The following is a 14,686-nucleotide window of genomic DNA, read 5'->3' as shown; positions in this document are numbered from 1 at the left end:
TTCCGAAAGCACGCTGACTATCATCTATTTAATCACGTGAGTCTATAGCGGCATCCAATCTGTTATTGATGTTAATGAGTTCTTCTTATGGAAAGACAATTTCTTAGTGCTATGCCACTGAAGGTAATAACATCGTACAAGCCTATCACCCGTGGAGATCCGGGTTAGAATTGATCTTCAGCAACCCATGCTTGTCGTAAGAGCCAACTGAAGGGAGTGGGTGGTCAGACTGGCTGATTTGGTTGACGCATGTCATCCCTAAGGTTATCCACTGTAAGTGGAATGCTGAAATGTTGTAACAGTGTAGGTCACATGGCTGTAAAAGTAAAAGTATGAGGCAAAGAATTATTCGAAGACTTTAAATGATCTTCCCATTCATCCACTGGAGCATCGTATCCACCTGTTGTACTGTGTGCGAGATGCTGCCTACCCGTCAGAATATAGCTCAGAGATAATGGAGAAAGCTCTGAGATCAAGGGTAACACGATACGTTTATTTACAGAACAAAACTACATTGAAATACGGCAATTTGGAAACACGGTCATATTGTATTGCCAAGGCAATTATGAACAGATGTGGAATCCCACTTACGTGCCGCGGGGGGTACACTGACTTGAGACACTCACATGGGGAAGGTGGAATCAGACATATGGTCCGGATTCCACAAATATCAGACAAGACGAATATTGGCTGTGTTTTCTCTGTTAATGCGAAACAGTTGCATTGCTTGGTACGTAATTTAGAGCACTGACGCAGCTAATTAATTACCTGGCTTTAGTAACTTCATCTGTTCGAATGTGTCTGCCTTGTGGTGCTCTAGGTCGGGGAACGTTGAAAGTGTTTGCGAATAACATCGCGTTTTCCGTAATTTGTGATAGCTGGATGGTGAATGAGTATGCTTAACCCCGCATTAGCAATGTTGCAGCTATTCCGATAATGATACCCGATAATGTCCCATGTAAGGATCAGACTTCAAGGGTTCACCCCCACCTAATTCCGTGTGAAGTGTTCGGTTTCACATATAAATTAATACAGGTTTTATTTGGGAGGTGACGTTATAAACATTTAATCTGTCTTAAATTGATAGGCGACAGTTTGTTTTCGGCTAGAATGACAACATATTAGCGTGGAGATTTTTTATAATATTACCCTTTTTTTAAGGCAGTGGTCGATTAGGGGGGTCGGGAGAAAAACCAACTGTCTTACATGTCTTCCATCATCTTCATCAAGACAGATAGTGTAAGATATCACTGTGTGATAACGCTTTGGTTGAGTGCCTCCCTACAAGAATCAACACACTGGGTACTTTCATTCATGGCGACCCGGCACATCGTTACGTGCAGCTCCATCTGAACGGCATTAGTGGACAATCTTGATGAATGGGAACCATCCAAATATGTCGGATAGATAAAATAGTTCAAAGATAAGCACCGGGGCTACCGTGCCGATCTTGTTTGAGAACATAACACCCCTCTCATTAACCCCCGACCAATCTTTGGCGGCACATTTTGACGACATGGAGTGCAATACATACCATCCTTCTCACGTTGGGTGAGGTGTACCCCTAGCTAGCGCACGCGCTCACGTGCGAGGCAATCGCAGACTCTCCTTCCGGTTGCTGGTATGTTCTGAACTGGGCCAAAAGTAATTGAGACGATTTTAGTTAGAAGTGAAGCTTTGAAACTGTGGCGGTATCGAGTACTTCACCTACATCACCCTCTACCGTAACTGTTGCCATATGATGGGGCGCTGACCAGAAACAGTAACCTTCAAAAGCAGGAAGCTTTAAGGAACATTACATGAGAAGCCGGATCCTAAATTTGTGGAATTTGTACAAGAAATGAGTGGTAAGATAAATATTCTCCTCGCATGTGTGCTGAGTGCATGCTCCCTGGTCACAGCGGACCTGTATGTGTAGCGGCGATGAGGAGGATGTACACAGCATTCTACCGCAGGGAGGGGGGCCAATATGTCGCCCCCATCTGCTTTCACCCTGTTCATAGTGATCTATGTTTTGACATTAACACAAATATTGTATAGTATCTTAGACAGCTGTGTGTGCTGGCAGTGCCTGGGATCTGTCTTCCATTATGGGGGCAACGTAAACAGTGTGCATGATGATCTTTGGTACAGAAGAACGAATGATGAATTGACATTTTACCCGCATGGATAACGATAATATGATAGTCTGTTATGTTTAATTGCTATCTGTTTGATATTTATCAGTTTCATACTTTCGTGAAGATGTTTTACACTTAGTGTGTTTCGAAGCGTGTCAAAATGTGAAAATGATATGCGATAATATACTGATAGAGGTAATGAGTAAATTAACATACTGTTATTTTTTTGTAATTTACTTTTATGCAATTTCTTATTCTGTGCTTTTGTCAGTATGGTATGTATATGATCTGACGCTTTGTTTGTTTGTTTAACCTTACACCCAGCAATATCCCAGGTGCATGACAAGTCATTATACCCGTCTATATACAGAACTAGTTCGGGATTTTCCCATTATCGTATGGTATATTGAATAGAATAGTCAAACCTTCGAGTGATTAAGTTGGTAACGGGAAAGGCTATAACCTCACCACCAGTTGTCATTCAGTGATGAATGGCGCTACTTCCGTGACGTCATGGTGTCTCAAATCAACATTATCCACGATACACTAACAGGCAGCGATTGCAGTTTGATCTTGATGATAACTTCATACAAGGTATATGATAAATTAGTAACTGGTAGGAACTGATTCACAGGGATGGATTTGTATCAACACACATATTGTACATGTCCTACTACTGGACGGAATGTCGGCGCACTAGTCCTTGCAGACACTGGACCACATTATTTTCACTACTGTCTCGCCCTCCCTGCACTGCTAGAGGCCTAAATGAAGCAAGTCTAGATTTACCCTGGCAATGAATCACTGGGGCTCCTTTTCAATCAAAATCGGATTACTATCACAATTACATTTATTCAGGGACTAAGCGTTAGGCTAAGTACGTACCGGTGTCTGGTTGTGTCCGGTGTGATATTTTGATTCAGTCTGCCATGTGATCTTTCATAAAATGTCATACATCCTTTCTTAAAGTTCAAAAATGGTATTAATTATCAAATGATAACCCATGACCTATGGTATAACAGTAGTTTCAGCATTGGAGGAAATATTTGTTTTATTTTTCTTGTCCGACTGGGCACTTATCGTTTAACCAAGTCAGTGTATATTTGTGGGTCATCGTCCCGGGCAGCAAGGGGGTATAAACTTTCTCACAGTCCTTAAACCGCATCATTTACGTTTCGCCTAGTCTGTCTCATAGTCCCTGATACGCATTATTTACCTTCCGCCTAGTCTGTCTCACAGTCCCTGAACAGCATCATTTACCTTCCGCCTAGTCTGTCTCACAGTCCCTGAACCGCATCATTTACCTTCCGCCTAGTCTGTCTCATAGTCCCTGAACCGCATCATTTACCTTTCGCCCAAACTGTCTCACAGTCCCTGAACCGCATCATTTACCTTTCGCCCAATCTGTCTCACAGTCCCTGAACCGCATCATTTACCTTTCGCCCAATCTGTCTCACAGTCCCTGAACCGCATCATTTACCTTCCGCCTAGTCTGTCTCACAGTCCCTGAACCGCATCATTTACCTTCCGCCTAGTCTGTCTCATAGTCCCTGAACTATATCATTTACCTTCCGCCTAGTCTGTCTCACAGTCCCTGAACCGCATCATTTACCTTCCGCCTAGTCTGTCTCATAGTCCCTGAACCGCATCATTTACCTTTCGCCCAATCTGTCTCACAGTCCCTGAACCGCATCATTTACCTTTCGCCCAATCTGTCTCACAGTCCCTGAACCGCATCATTTACCTTCCGCCTAGTCTGTCTCATAGTCCCTGAACCGCATCATTTACCTTTTCGCCTAGTCTGTCTCATAGTCCCTGAACCGCATCATTTACCTTTTACGCCCAAACTGTCTCACAGTCCCTGAACCGCATCATTTACCTTTCGCCTAGTCTGTCTCATAGTCCCTGAACCGCATCATTTACCTTCCGCCTAGTCTGTCTCACAGTCCCTGAACCGCATCATTTACCTTCCGCCTAGTCTGTCTCATAGTCCCTAAAAAAGCATCATTTACCTTTTGCATAGTCTGTCTCATAGTCCCTGAACCGCATCATTTACCTTTCGCCCAAACTGTCTCACAGTCCCTGAACCGCATCATTTTCACCTTCAGCCTAGTCTGTCTCATAGTCCCTAAAAATGCATCATTTACCTTTTGCATAGTCTGTCTCATAGTCCCTGAACCGCATCATTTACCTTTCGCCCAAACTGTCTCACAGTCCCTGAACCGCATTATTTACCTTTCGCCTAGTCTGTCTCATAATCCCTGAACCGCATCATTTACCTTTCGCCCAATCTGTCTCACAGTCCCTGAACCGCATCATTTACCTTTCGCCCAATCTGTCTCATAGTCCCTGAACAGCATCATTTACCTTTCGCCCAATCTGTCTCATAGTCCCTGAACAGCATCATTTACCTTTCGCCCAATCTGTCTCATAGTCCCTGAACAGCATTATTTACCTTTCGCCCAATCTGTCTCATAGTCCCTGAACAGCATTATTTACCTTTCGCCCAATCTGTCTCATAGTCCCTTAACCGCATCATTTACCTTTCGCCTAGTCTGTCTCATAGTCCCTGAACCGCATCATTTACCTTTCGCCCAATCTGTCTCACAGTCCCTGAACCGCATCACTTACCTTCCGCCTAGTCTTTCTCATAGTCCCTGAACCGCATCATTTACCTTTCGCCCAATCTGTCTCACAGTCCCTGAACCGCATCATCTACTTTCCGCCTAGTCTGTCTCACAGTCCCTGAACCTCATTATTTTCCCTAGGCTAACGCTTAGTCCATGAATATAATTTTAAAAGTAACAAATAAATCCATTTAAATTGAGAGGAGCTCCAGTGAGATGGTAGATCCTGAAGCTGGGGAAAGCTAGACTTCGTTTAGGACTATAGCATTGCAGGGACGTCTAGGCAGTAGTCACATTAATGTGGTTCAGGGACTGTGACACAGACAATATTTCCCTTTCGCCCAGCTTTTTCTGAAATGCTAAAGCTCTAAGCAAGTCTACATTTCCTTAAGTTCCCATCCAATTGGGCTTCTGTTCAATATTAAAGGAATTATTTGTTCCTGTCAAGATTATATGTATACGATGAGCCGAGTCTGTTCTGAAATGCTGAAGCTCTAAGTGTTTATTTGAAGAGGCGTGCTCTGTAACTATTATCACCTTTAGATCTGATAGTGTGGTTTTGTTCCTATCCCACTGGGGCTCCTTGTCAATCTATCAGGAATTATTTGTTTCTGTCAAGATGCAGACGGGAGCCGAGACTTTTCTGATATGCTGAAGCCCTAGATTTCCTCAGATTCTGAATCGCACTGGTGCTCCTTTTCAATTCAAAGGAACTATTTGAAGCACTCATTTTTTTTTTATGTTCGGAGGCTCAACGATAATCTACAGAGGGTTCCGACCCCAAGGTAACCGGGATCGGCCAGTATGTAACAATGTATATTAGGTCTTGCGGGATTCATATTCACTTCGTTTAACTTCATATGAACTGCACATACGCGATTGAAGCAAGCGTTTGATGTTATAATGGATCAGTTAGTTCAGTTCAATTTATGCCAGTGTTATTTTATTCATGATGCTCTGTCACCAATATACTACAGTCTCTACTACAATCAGTTTGGGACAGTATCTTGGCATATTTTATCTCCGCGTTCCTAAAGCAGATTCTCCTACGCATTGCACTGTGTGTGATGCCTTTCCCATCCGCCAGAGGGCGAGAAGGTGCTCCGTTAACTGGCTCTCGGTACAGAATGTCAGACAGAACGCTATACGTAAAGCAATAGTTGGTGCACACTCGAAAACATAAATTGTAGTTTTTTGCTAGCGGCAGTTGTGCATTGATGACGTAGAACAACAGTGAACAGTTTGGCCTTTAGATAATATCTATCTAGTTGCCATAGAAACGGGTGTATTTTAGTTGCGCAAGCCCACATTCGACAAGCAAGAAACCTAAGATGGTAATTGTGTCTACGTATTGACTAGAAAGGGTATGTAAATATTTCATTCTCTTTTCAACCAACCTCCTGTACCAAAGTCTCGTTGGCCTGCTCAAAAAATATTTATAACAACAAAACAGGGATCCATTAATGCATATTTTATGTACATGATTATATGATAATCTACAGCACCCATTAAAACCTGATGAATTTATCATGAATGATGTACAGCTAGGATTCACCCACAGTGTATTTTCGCAGAATGTTTCGATATTATAAATTGTCCTCAAATTTTCCGGGAAGTGGAACCTTTTTTTCTTGCTTCCATATTTTTGACTCTCAGCATGGCGCGAGACGGTGATAAGCTTGCATCCGTCGAGCGCTCATGTAATGTTGACCCTCAAGCACACTGCCTGCTTTGAGGTAGGGGGCAAAGGCCAAGTTGATTTTCAGATGACTAGCGCTGTACTGCCAGTATCAGATGACTGGTAACACCGTGGGTATTTATGGGTTATGAATGCTGGGGCTGGCGGGATGGGAAGTTCAGTGAGAACGTAGACGCGCTGAGAATAACCCACAAGGAATCATAGTGCAAGGTGAAATTTGAACCGAAATAGCTACATCTTTACGGAATTGCACCATGTCATTGAAATCCAAGTGTTTAAATTCTCCTCAGTCTCCTCAATATAAACAAAACTGTACAAATACTCCTCGAATCAGTGTATTTATGTATCTATTCTTTCTGTGATATGCTCCAGAATTGCCATTTACGTGCTGAAATGAAGAGGCTTGCTTTGAATGTTTATGGGTAACTAATGACATGTCTCTAAATCTGGTAGTGCGGATTGGTCGCACACACCACAAAACACCATGCGCTTAGGGTTTATTGCCGCCAAAGACACTAGAGAAAACAGTAATACTGTCTGGAGGGCGGACAAGTGGATGAGTTGTTACCCCTCAGTGTCTTGGAGTGTTGTCTGCTATCTCCACCTTGGTCGTGTCTTCACTCAAACCCTTCTCACTGGGCAGTCCGATGGTGCCACTACTCAAGGCGTGGAGATTACATTATTTTGTACCTTCGATGTATCTCTAAGTGAACACATTCAATCACAGGCCACGTCCCTTTCAATGATTATCATTTGAAAACGATAAAATGATCACGCATTTTCATCCAGTGGGTACACGACACATACACAACACATCACATTACTTTAATATCAAGGGCGGTGGGGGTAGCCTAGTGGTTAAAGCGTTCGCTCCTGGTTCGATTCCCCACATGGGTTCAATGTGTGACGGCATTTTCTGATGTCCACCACCGTGATATTGCTGGAATATTGCTAACATCGGCTATAAACCATACTCACTCACACACACACTTTAATATCATTTGTATGTAGTCTATCCATGAACCATAAAAAAACAGGATATGTGAGTCCCTGCCGCCACTCAGAGCTCATTTGTACAGAAATGTTTGGAATCTGTTAAATTCATTACACCTACAGTTTGGGGCCTCGATAACCTAGAGCCTTGTGAAAATATATAACTCTTACAGAAACAAAACACTATTTAAATTAAAAAATGAGTCCCGCTGAGATTGCAGATTCTGATCCTGAGGAAAATGTACGCTTCGTTTAGTTCGTTTGTATCATAGATCCAGAGGGTGGGTGCAGGGGTGCGCACCCCTTCCCCCCTTTTGCCCTGAAAGTTTATTATCCCCCGCCGCGCGTTTAGCGCGAAGCGGGGATTATAGTATTAGGCTCGGTCCGTCCGTACGTACGTCCGTACGTACGAATTGGAATATCTTAAGAACTGTTGACTGGATTCTTTTCATATTTGGTACCTAGGTTCATCACAGTAAAAGGATGGTGTCAGTCAGGTTTGGTGACCATGACCTTCATTTCAAGGTCACAAGGGAATTTTTAAAGTTTTACCTGCACGTTAAGCTTTCTCAAGAACCATTTACTGGATTTTCTTCATATTTAACCCTAAGCTTTATCTGAGGAAGGCGCAGGGCCCAGTTGATTTTGGTGACCTTCACATAATTTCCAAGGTCATGGCGACACTTTGAAAATTTCAGCTTGTAAACCTGCATGTTAAGCTACCGCAAGAACCGTTCTCTGGATTTTCTTCATATGTAACAACAAGCCTTCACTTAATTTCCAAGGTCACAGAGACACTTTGAAGATTTCAGCGTGCTAAATCGCATGTTAAGATAGTCATCAAGATATCGCAAGCAATATTCAGTGGATTTTCTTCATATTCGTCACCCAGCTTCATGTATGGAAGGCCCAGGGCCCAGTCAATTTTGGTTACCTTCACATACATTTTAGGGTCACGACGACACTTTGAAGATTTCAGCATGTTAACCTGAATTGTCAGCGAGATATTTTAAGAACGGTTCACTGGATTTTCTTCATAGACTTTCAAGACCTCCCTTGAATGTTTTTCAATAAGCAGTTTCTTTAGTACTAGTTTTGCATATTTCATACACTATGACATTCATGTCAAGGTCAAAGTCAGTCTTGAAAATATGTGTGTGTTTGAACAACTTAACAGCAAGATAACTTCATCTTAAACTTTCATTACTTTATAAGTTTGATTTGATAATTTGCGGCGGGGGATTATGTCACCTTAGTGACAATGCTTGTAATATTATCTCTCAAGAGTGTGCACCCCCCTTTCTCAAAAAGCTGTATCCGCCCCTGCATAGGCAGTCCGTAGGCTAATACTTTAATATATAATAATCTTGACAGAAACAAATAATTCCTTTTATATTGAACGGGAGCCCCAATGGTATGGGAACCTGAGGAATTCTAGATTTGCGTTGTTAGTGGCTTTGCAGAAAGGGCTTGGAGGAAGGGGAAGTAGTGCAGTTCAGGGACTGTGAGACCAGGCGGGAGGGGGTATAAGATATCCTCATTTAAGAAGAGGCACATGTTGTTCTTTTTAATTCTGAAGGCAAATGTACGACATTACATTCGTAATGTTTGTGACTGCAGTCTCTGGTCCTTTGTTGTTTTGCCTAACCTCAACTGAGGTTTTACCGAGATGCAGCTTTTGTCCTCCTCAACAGTTACTAACTATAGCAAATGTTGTATTATTGTTACAGTGGATGGTCGAACTTCCCCAGAGGCCTGGAACCAGAGCCGAACACCGACTGAAATCGACAATGATCTGGACGAGAGGTCTACCGCTACCCCGACCACCCCCGACCAAACTTCCATTGTGACGTCACAGCCCCGACCAACGCCGAAGAAACTGACCCGTGTCCAGTTGTTGATGCCCGCGGACGATTCCTGCAGTGAGAGGGAATGGACATCCGGGTTATGCGAGTGTAGCAAAGGCAGACGAAATTGTACGCAACCTCTTCGCACGTCACAAATAACTGTAATCACCGCATCATATCTTCAAAACTGCCCATGTCATCAAGATTTTCACCGAAACGCTTCTTTTTTCTGCCCATTAAAATTAGGAAATTATCAATTAAATGGTGATGAAAGTAGCGGAACTCATAGGATAATTATCAATTAAATGGTGATGGGGTAACCCAGTAGTTGGCCCGATATGCTGAATATCTGGTTCTGTTTTCAACCTGTATTAGTAATATTCCATGTTTTCTTAGAAATGTGTCCAGTTACTGCCCGACATGGACGTACAATCCTGACCCCTGAAGCTGGTCTTCAGTAACCCATGCATGTCGTAAGAGGCGACTAACGTGACCGGGTGGTCAGGCTCGCTGACTTAGTTGACACATGTCATCGTATCCCAACTGATGGGTACTTTTGATGTCAATCACAGGACTGTCTGCTCCAGACTCTATTATTAACAGTTCGCCGCCAGACAGCTGGAATATTGCGTAAAACAACTTCGCCGCCATACAGCTGGAATATTGCGTAAAACAACTAACATAACAAGCAAACAACAAACAAAGACTGTAGGATGCTGTGATCTGTTCCAGACTGCATGTATTAAACAACAAACAAAGACCGTACGATGCTGTGATCTGTTCCAGGCTGCATGTATTAAACAACAAAGACTGTAGGATGCTGTGACTGTAGGATGCTGTGATCTGTTCCAGACTGCATGTATTAAACAACAAACAAAGACTGTAGGATGCTGTGATCTGTTCCAGGCTGCATGTATTCAACAACAAACAAAGACTGTAGGATGCTGTGATCTGTTCCAGGCTGCATGTATTAAACAACAAAGACTGTAGGATGCTGTGATCTGTTCCAGACTGCATGTATTAAACAACAAACAAAGACTGTAGGATGCTGTGATCTGTTCCAGACTGCATGTATTAAACAACAAAGACTGTAGGATGCTGTGATCTGTTCCAGGCTGCATGTATTAAACAACAAAGACTGTAGGATGCTGTGATCTGTTCCAGACTGCATGTATTAAACAACAAACAAAGACTGTATCTGGATGCTGTGGATCTGTTCCAGACTGCATGTATTAAACAACAAACAAAGACTGTAGGATGCTGTGATCTGTTCCAGGCTGCATGTATTAAACAACAAACAAAGACTGTAGGATGCTGTGATCTGTTCCAGGCTGCATGTATTCAAAACAACAAACAAAGACTGTAGGATGCTGTGATCTGTTCCAGACTGCATGTATTAAACAACAAACAACAACAAACAAGGATGCTGTGATCTGTTCCAGGCTGCATGTATTCAACAACAAAGACTGTAGGATGCTGTGATCTGTTCCAGACTGCATGTATTAAACAACAAAGACTGTAGGATGCTGTGATCTGTTCCAGACTGCATGTATTAAACAACAAACAAAGACTGTAGGATGCTGTGATCTGTTCCAGACTGCATGTATTAAACAATAAAGACTGTAGGATGCTGTGACCTGTTCCAGGCTGCATGTATTCAACAACAAACAAAGACTGTAGGATGCTGTGATCTGTTCCAGACTGCATGTATTAAACAATAAAGACTGCAGGATGCTGTGATCTGTTCCAGGCTGCATGATGAGCTGCTGCTGGCTGTACCACCGGTACATCATTGCCACCAGGGTTGGGGAAACCCCTTTCATGTCCCTCATCCCATGCGCAGCCTTCGCCCTCAGAGTCAAAGTCAGAACGCTATTCAGTATCAAAGTAAGTTTTAATGCATCTTGTTTGTCATGGTGGGCTATTTATTAGCGGCTATGTATGGTGTGACAGAAGGTGAAGAAATCCACGTCACACTTTAGGTATGTGCAGTCAATGCAGAAGCGTACGTAAAAGGAAACAGAATGACCCGAGAGAGGTTAACTATTAACTTTGCTAATATATTCGTCGACATACACCACGTGTCTCTGTCGTTATCGTTGACCCGCGATAATAGATTGTTTTGAGTCATGTACACACTATTTCATCACTCCCAGATTATGTGGACAACAACGGTCGCATAATGAAACAATGTTGCAGTTATTATGTGTATACATATCGAAACCGGAAGAAGTTGCTAAGTATCAATTCAAGTTAACAATAATTGTCCCGGGCACTTTTAGGAAAAGCTATCTTGACGAGGCGATGTTTGAAGGCCCATGTTATAGCATGGGAGTAACGATCACCTTAGCGCCGGGATCGCTTTGTGAACGGTGCAAGCTGTAGGAACATAAACGCTGTCTAGTCCTGTTGCTGCGATATCTGAGTTTGTGAGTGGAATGTTGTAGGTTGTCCAAGAGGAAAGAGGGAGGGGGAGGAGAGGAGGAGGGGGTTGTTAGGGTTAGGATGAAATTGACATCAGTGTGCGAAATTTTAGATATATCACTCCCTCCGACTTGTTGAGTTTTAAATCATGCAAGATTCTGACCTGATAAATGATGGTATTTCACATTTTTTTGTAATGTCTTGTTTACTTTCTACATTCAAATTTCGGGCTAGTGAATTATTTTTTGGGCTAGTAATTATCAGGCATAGCTAGCCCGACTGGCTAGCAAAATTTGGATGTCAATACTGCCTCACTCACTCCAAGTGTCACTTGTTCATGTTCACTATGCGTCCTCTATTTTCAGGGCTCCATTCTCCAGGATTTCTGGGCGGCCCTTTGTTGTGAACCGTGTGCAGTATGCCAGATGACGAGAGAGCTTGATGACGTTGGACTATGACGTCATCAACTAAGCAGACATACAATTGTGTATCAGATCATTCAATCACATGTTACGTATGAAATGCCAGCGCGGAGCTGGCTGACAGAACTGTATGCATGGATATTATCAGGGACATATGCACGTATGTCTATCTCCCTTGTTGCTGCTACTGTGACTGCGACAGTAACGACAGTGAGCGCCATGATGTCGACATCACTGAACACTGCTAAGGAGATTTGGGAATCCAAGTGCCCAACGACATCACTGCGCAGATGGAGGACTGTTATATAAGTTGGCTATTTCAAATACATCCGACATTTCACTTATATATGCATTGTACATTCATTGTTAGAGAGACATGTGACGTTATGGAACATATTTTAAAGATAATTTAGTATTAGCAACAAGTAACAACAGGATCAACAGAGCAACAGCCAAGCAGGTACAGAACCTGATGAATTCATCCTCGGTGAAATACCTGAACAATTTCTATGTGAGTGGCAGTAAGTTCGGCATATGCCGTGAATAGACAGGATCCCATTGTAGGCGAATACATACGTTTTTTGTATAAGAACGATTAAACGTCACATCGTGCTTTTTCGGTTACGAGTAATCCGGGGGTCGATTATGGAATCAGCTTCCGAGCGGTTATACCGCTATCACTTGTCGAATGTAACTATGAGGACAGTTTTGACAAGGGAAATATTCCAACAATACATTATGTCCTGTGACATTTTTTTCCGGGGGAGGGGGTGGAGTCTGATTATCTTTCACAAATACATAATGTAAGCTTCATACATCGTTAGGTCTCGCTGTTATGGCTGATACATGCAGTTATTTTGATTCAATTTGTTATTGTTTCAAACAGACAATCAAAATTTCAAATGATTTTAATCAATTAATAATGAAATATTTCAAACAATTAGCTCAATTTATAATGTCATTCCCCATATTATTCACTGTTATTATTTATTTTACAAGATCTCTTCCGTGTCCGCAGACAAGCTTATGAATGAAACCATGTTCATTTAGATAATAAATATACACTTTTCAAATAAACTGTGAAACAAATCGAGTATTAACTGGTTTGTTCAACGTATTCCACTCTGAGTTTCTGAGCAACATCTTGTCCGCTATGAAGTCATCTCGATAACGGGTCGTATCTCGATAAATGTAGTCATCTCGATAATGGGTCTATATATACAGCCATCATTCCTAACCATCAGATAAACCAGTAACATTCCATTGCTCTAAGTATAGATAAGCGAGTGAAATGGAAGGGAAGTAACTCCTTTGCACCTATGTCAATAATACGTTATCCTGGGAAGTCAAACACTTCAACAAAGAGTAACGTCTAGTCTCTGAATATATTTAAGTTTGATAGTAACAAAAAAAACTCATTTAAATTAAAATGGAGCCCCAGTGAGATGGGAAATAAGGAGGAAATCTAGACTTGCTAAATTTTGGACATTTTTTGCATTGCTAAGCTGTTGAAAAATAATGTGGTTCAACTTCAACCATAAACCTGGGTTATAGGCAGAACATAGACGAAGTAGCAAGTAGGATGAATGGTTCTGAGTTTAACTTTGTAGGGTGGCTAGGGGATCTGTCTGTGTGTAGCAAGAGCAATATCACCTGTGCTTATCTGAAGCAAATATTCAACCAAGCAGCATATTTAGGCGAGCATCAACGTGACTACGAACTAACGTTGATGTTGATCTGTTTAATTGGCATTTAGTAGTTGGTGACTAATAAGAAAGTAAGATTGTTTATGGATAACAACTTCTATATTATATATGATGCGACGTTTCGGTATGGATTCTTATACCGTTGTCAAGCAAGAGTGAAGTACTACAGCACATAATATATAAGTCTGTCACTCTTGCTTGACAACGGTATAAGAATCCATACCGAAACGTCGCATCATATATAATAAAGAAGTTGTTATCCATAAACAAGGTTACTTTCTTAACATTGACGTTGATGTAACCAGTCAACAACTGACTAGTATCTCCAACATCCATCCAAGTGGACATCCTGTCAACGTGGGACGTTCCGTTCTTACACTCAGCTCGGAGAGAGTGCATGACATGATGCTAGGTATACCATGTCAACTGGCATCCTGGGCTTGGTGCAAGGTATACGGCGACAGTAGGCATCCTGGACATGACGCTAGGTACATACAATGTCAGTAGGCACCAGAGGTCCTGGGCTTGGAGCTAGGTATACAGCGTCAGTAGGCATCCTGGACATGTAGCTAGGTATACCATGTCAGTAAGCATCCTGGACTTGGCGTTAGATATACGCAGTCAGTAGGCATCCTGGGCTTTGGGCTAGGTACATACAATGTCAGTAGGCACCAGACGTCGTGGGCTTGGCGCTAGTTATACGACGACAGTAGGCATCCTGGGCTTGGCGCTAGGTACATAAAACTCAGAAGGCACCAGGCGTCATGGGCGTGGCACTATGTATAAGCCGTCAGTAGGCATCATAGGCTTGACGCTAGGTATACAATGTCAGTAGGCATCCTGGACAT

General features: G+C 42.3%; 1 protein-coding gene across 1 annotated transcript; it reads left to right on the top strand.

Moving 5' to 3' along the window:
* Nucleotides 1-1,581: 1,581 nt before the first annotated feature.
* Nucleotides 1,582-13,221, top strand: LOC124273334 (cornifelin homolog). Its single transcript, XM_046708572.1, has 4 exons — nucleotides 1,582-1,847; nucleotides 9,170-9,415; nucleotides 11,037-11,173; nucleotides 12,076-13,221. The coding sequence occupies exons 1-4, from the start codon at nucleotides 1,841-1,843 to the stop codon at nucleotides 12,166-12,168; spliced, it is 483 nt and encodes a 160-aa protein (XP_046564528.1). The 5' UTR covers nucleotides 1,582-1,840; the 3' UTR covers nucleotides 12,169-13,221.
* The last annotated feature ends 1,465 nt before the right edge of the window (nucleotides 13,222-14,686 follow it).

The sequence above is a fragment of the Haliotis rubra genome, unplaced genomic scaffold (genome assembly GCF_003918875.1).
Source record: "Haliotis rubra isolate DU_JTF1 unplaced genomic scaffold, ASM391887v1 Scf18, whole genome shotgun sequence".
Classification (NCBI taxonomy): domain Eukaryota; kingdom Metazoa; phylum Mollusca; class Gastropoda; order Lepetellida; family Haliotidae; genus Haliotis; species Haliotis rubra.
Note: the sequence above shows the minus strand (reverse complement) of the source record. Positions and strands in the feature narration are given on the sequence as shown.

Excerpts from the sequence above, each read along its gene's own strand:
- LOC124273334 (XM_046708572.1), top strand. Across the intron at positions 9,416-11,036 it reads TAGCAAAGGCAGACGAAATT|GCTGCATGATGAGCTGCTGC; the intron begins GTACGCAACCTC and ends GATCTGTTCCAG. Across the intron at positions 11,174-12,075 it reads GAACGCTATTCAGTATCAAA|GGCTCCATTCTCCAGGATTT; the intron begins GTAAGTTTTAAT and ends CTCTATTTTCAG.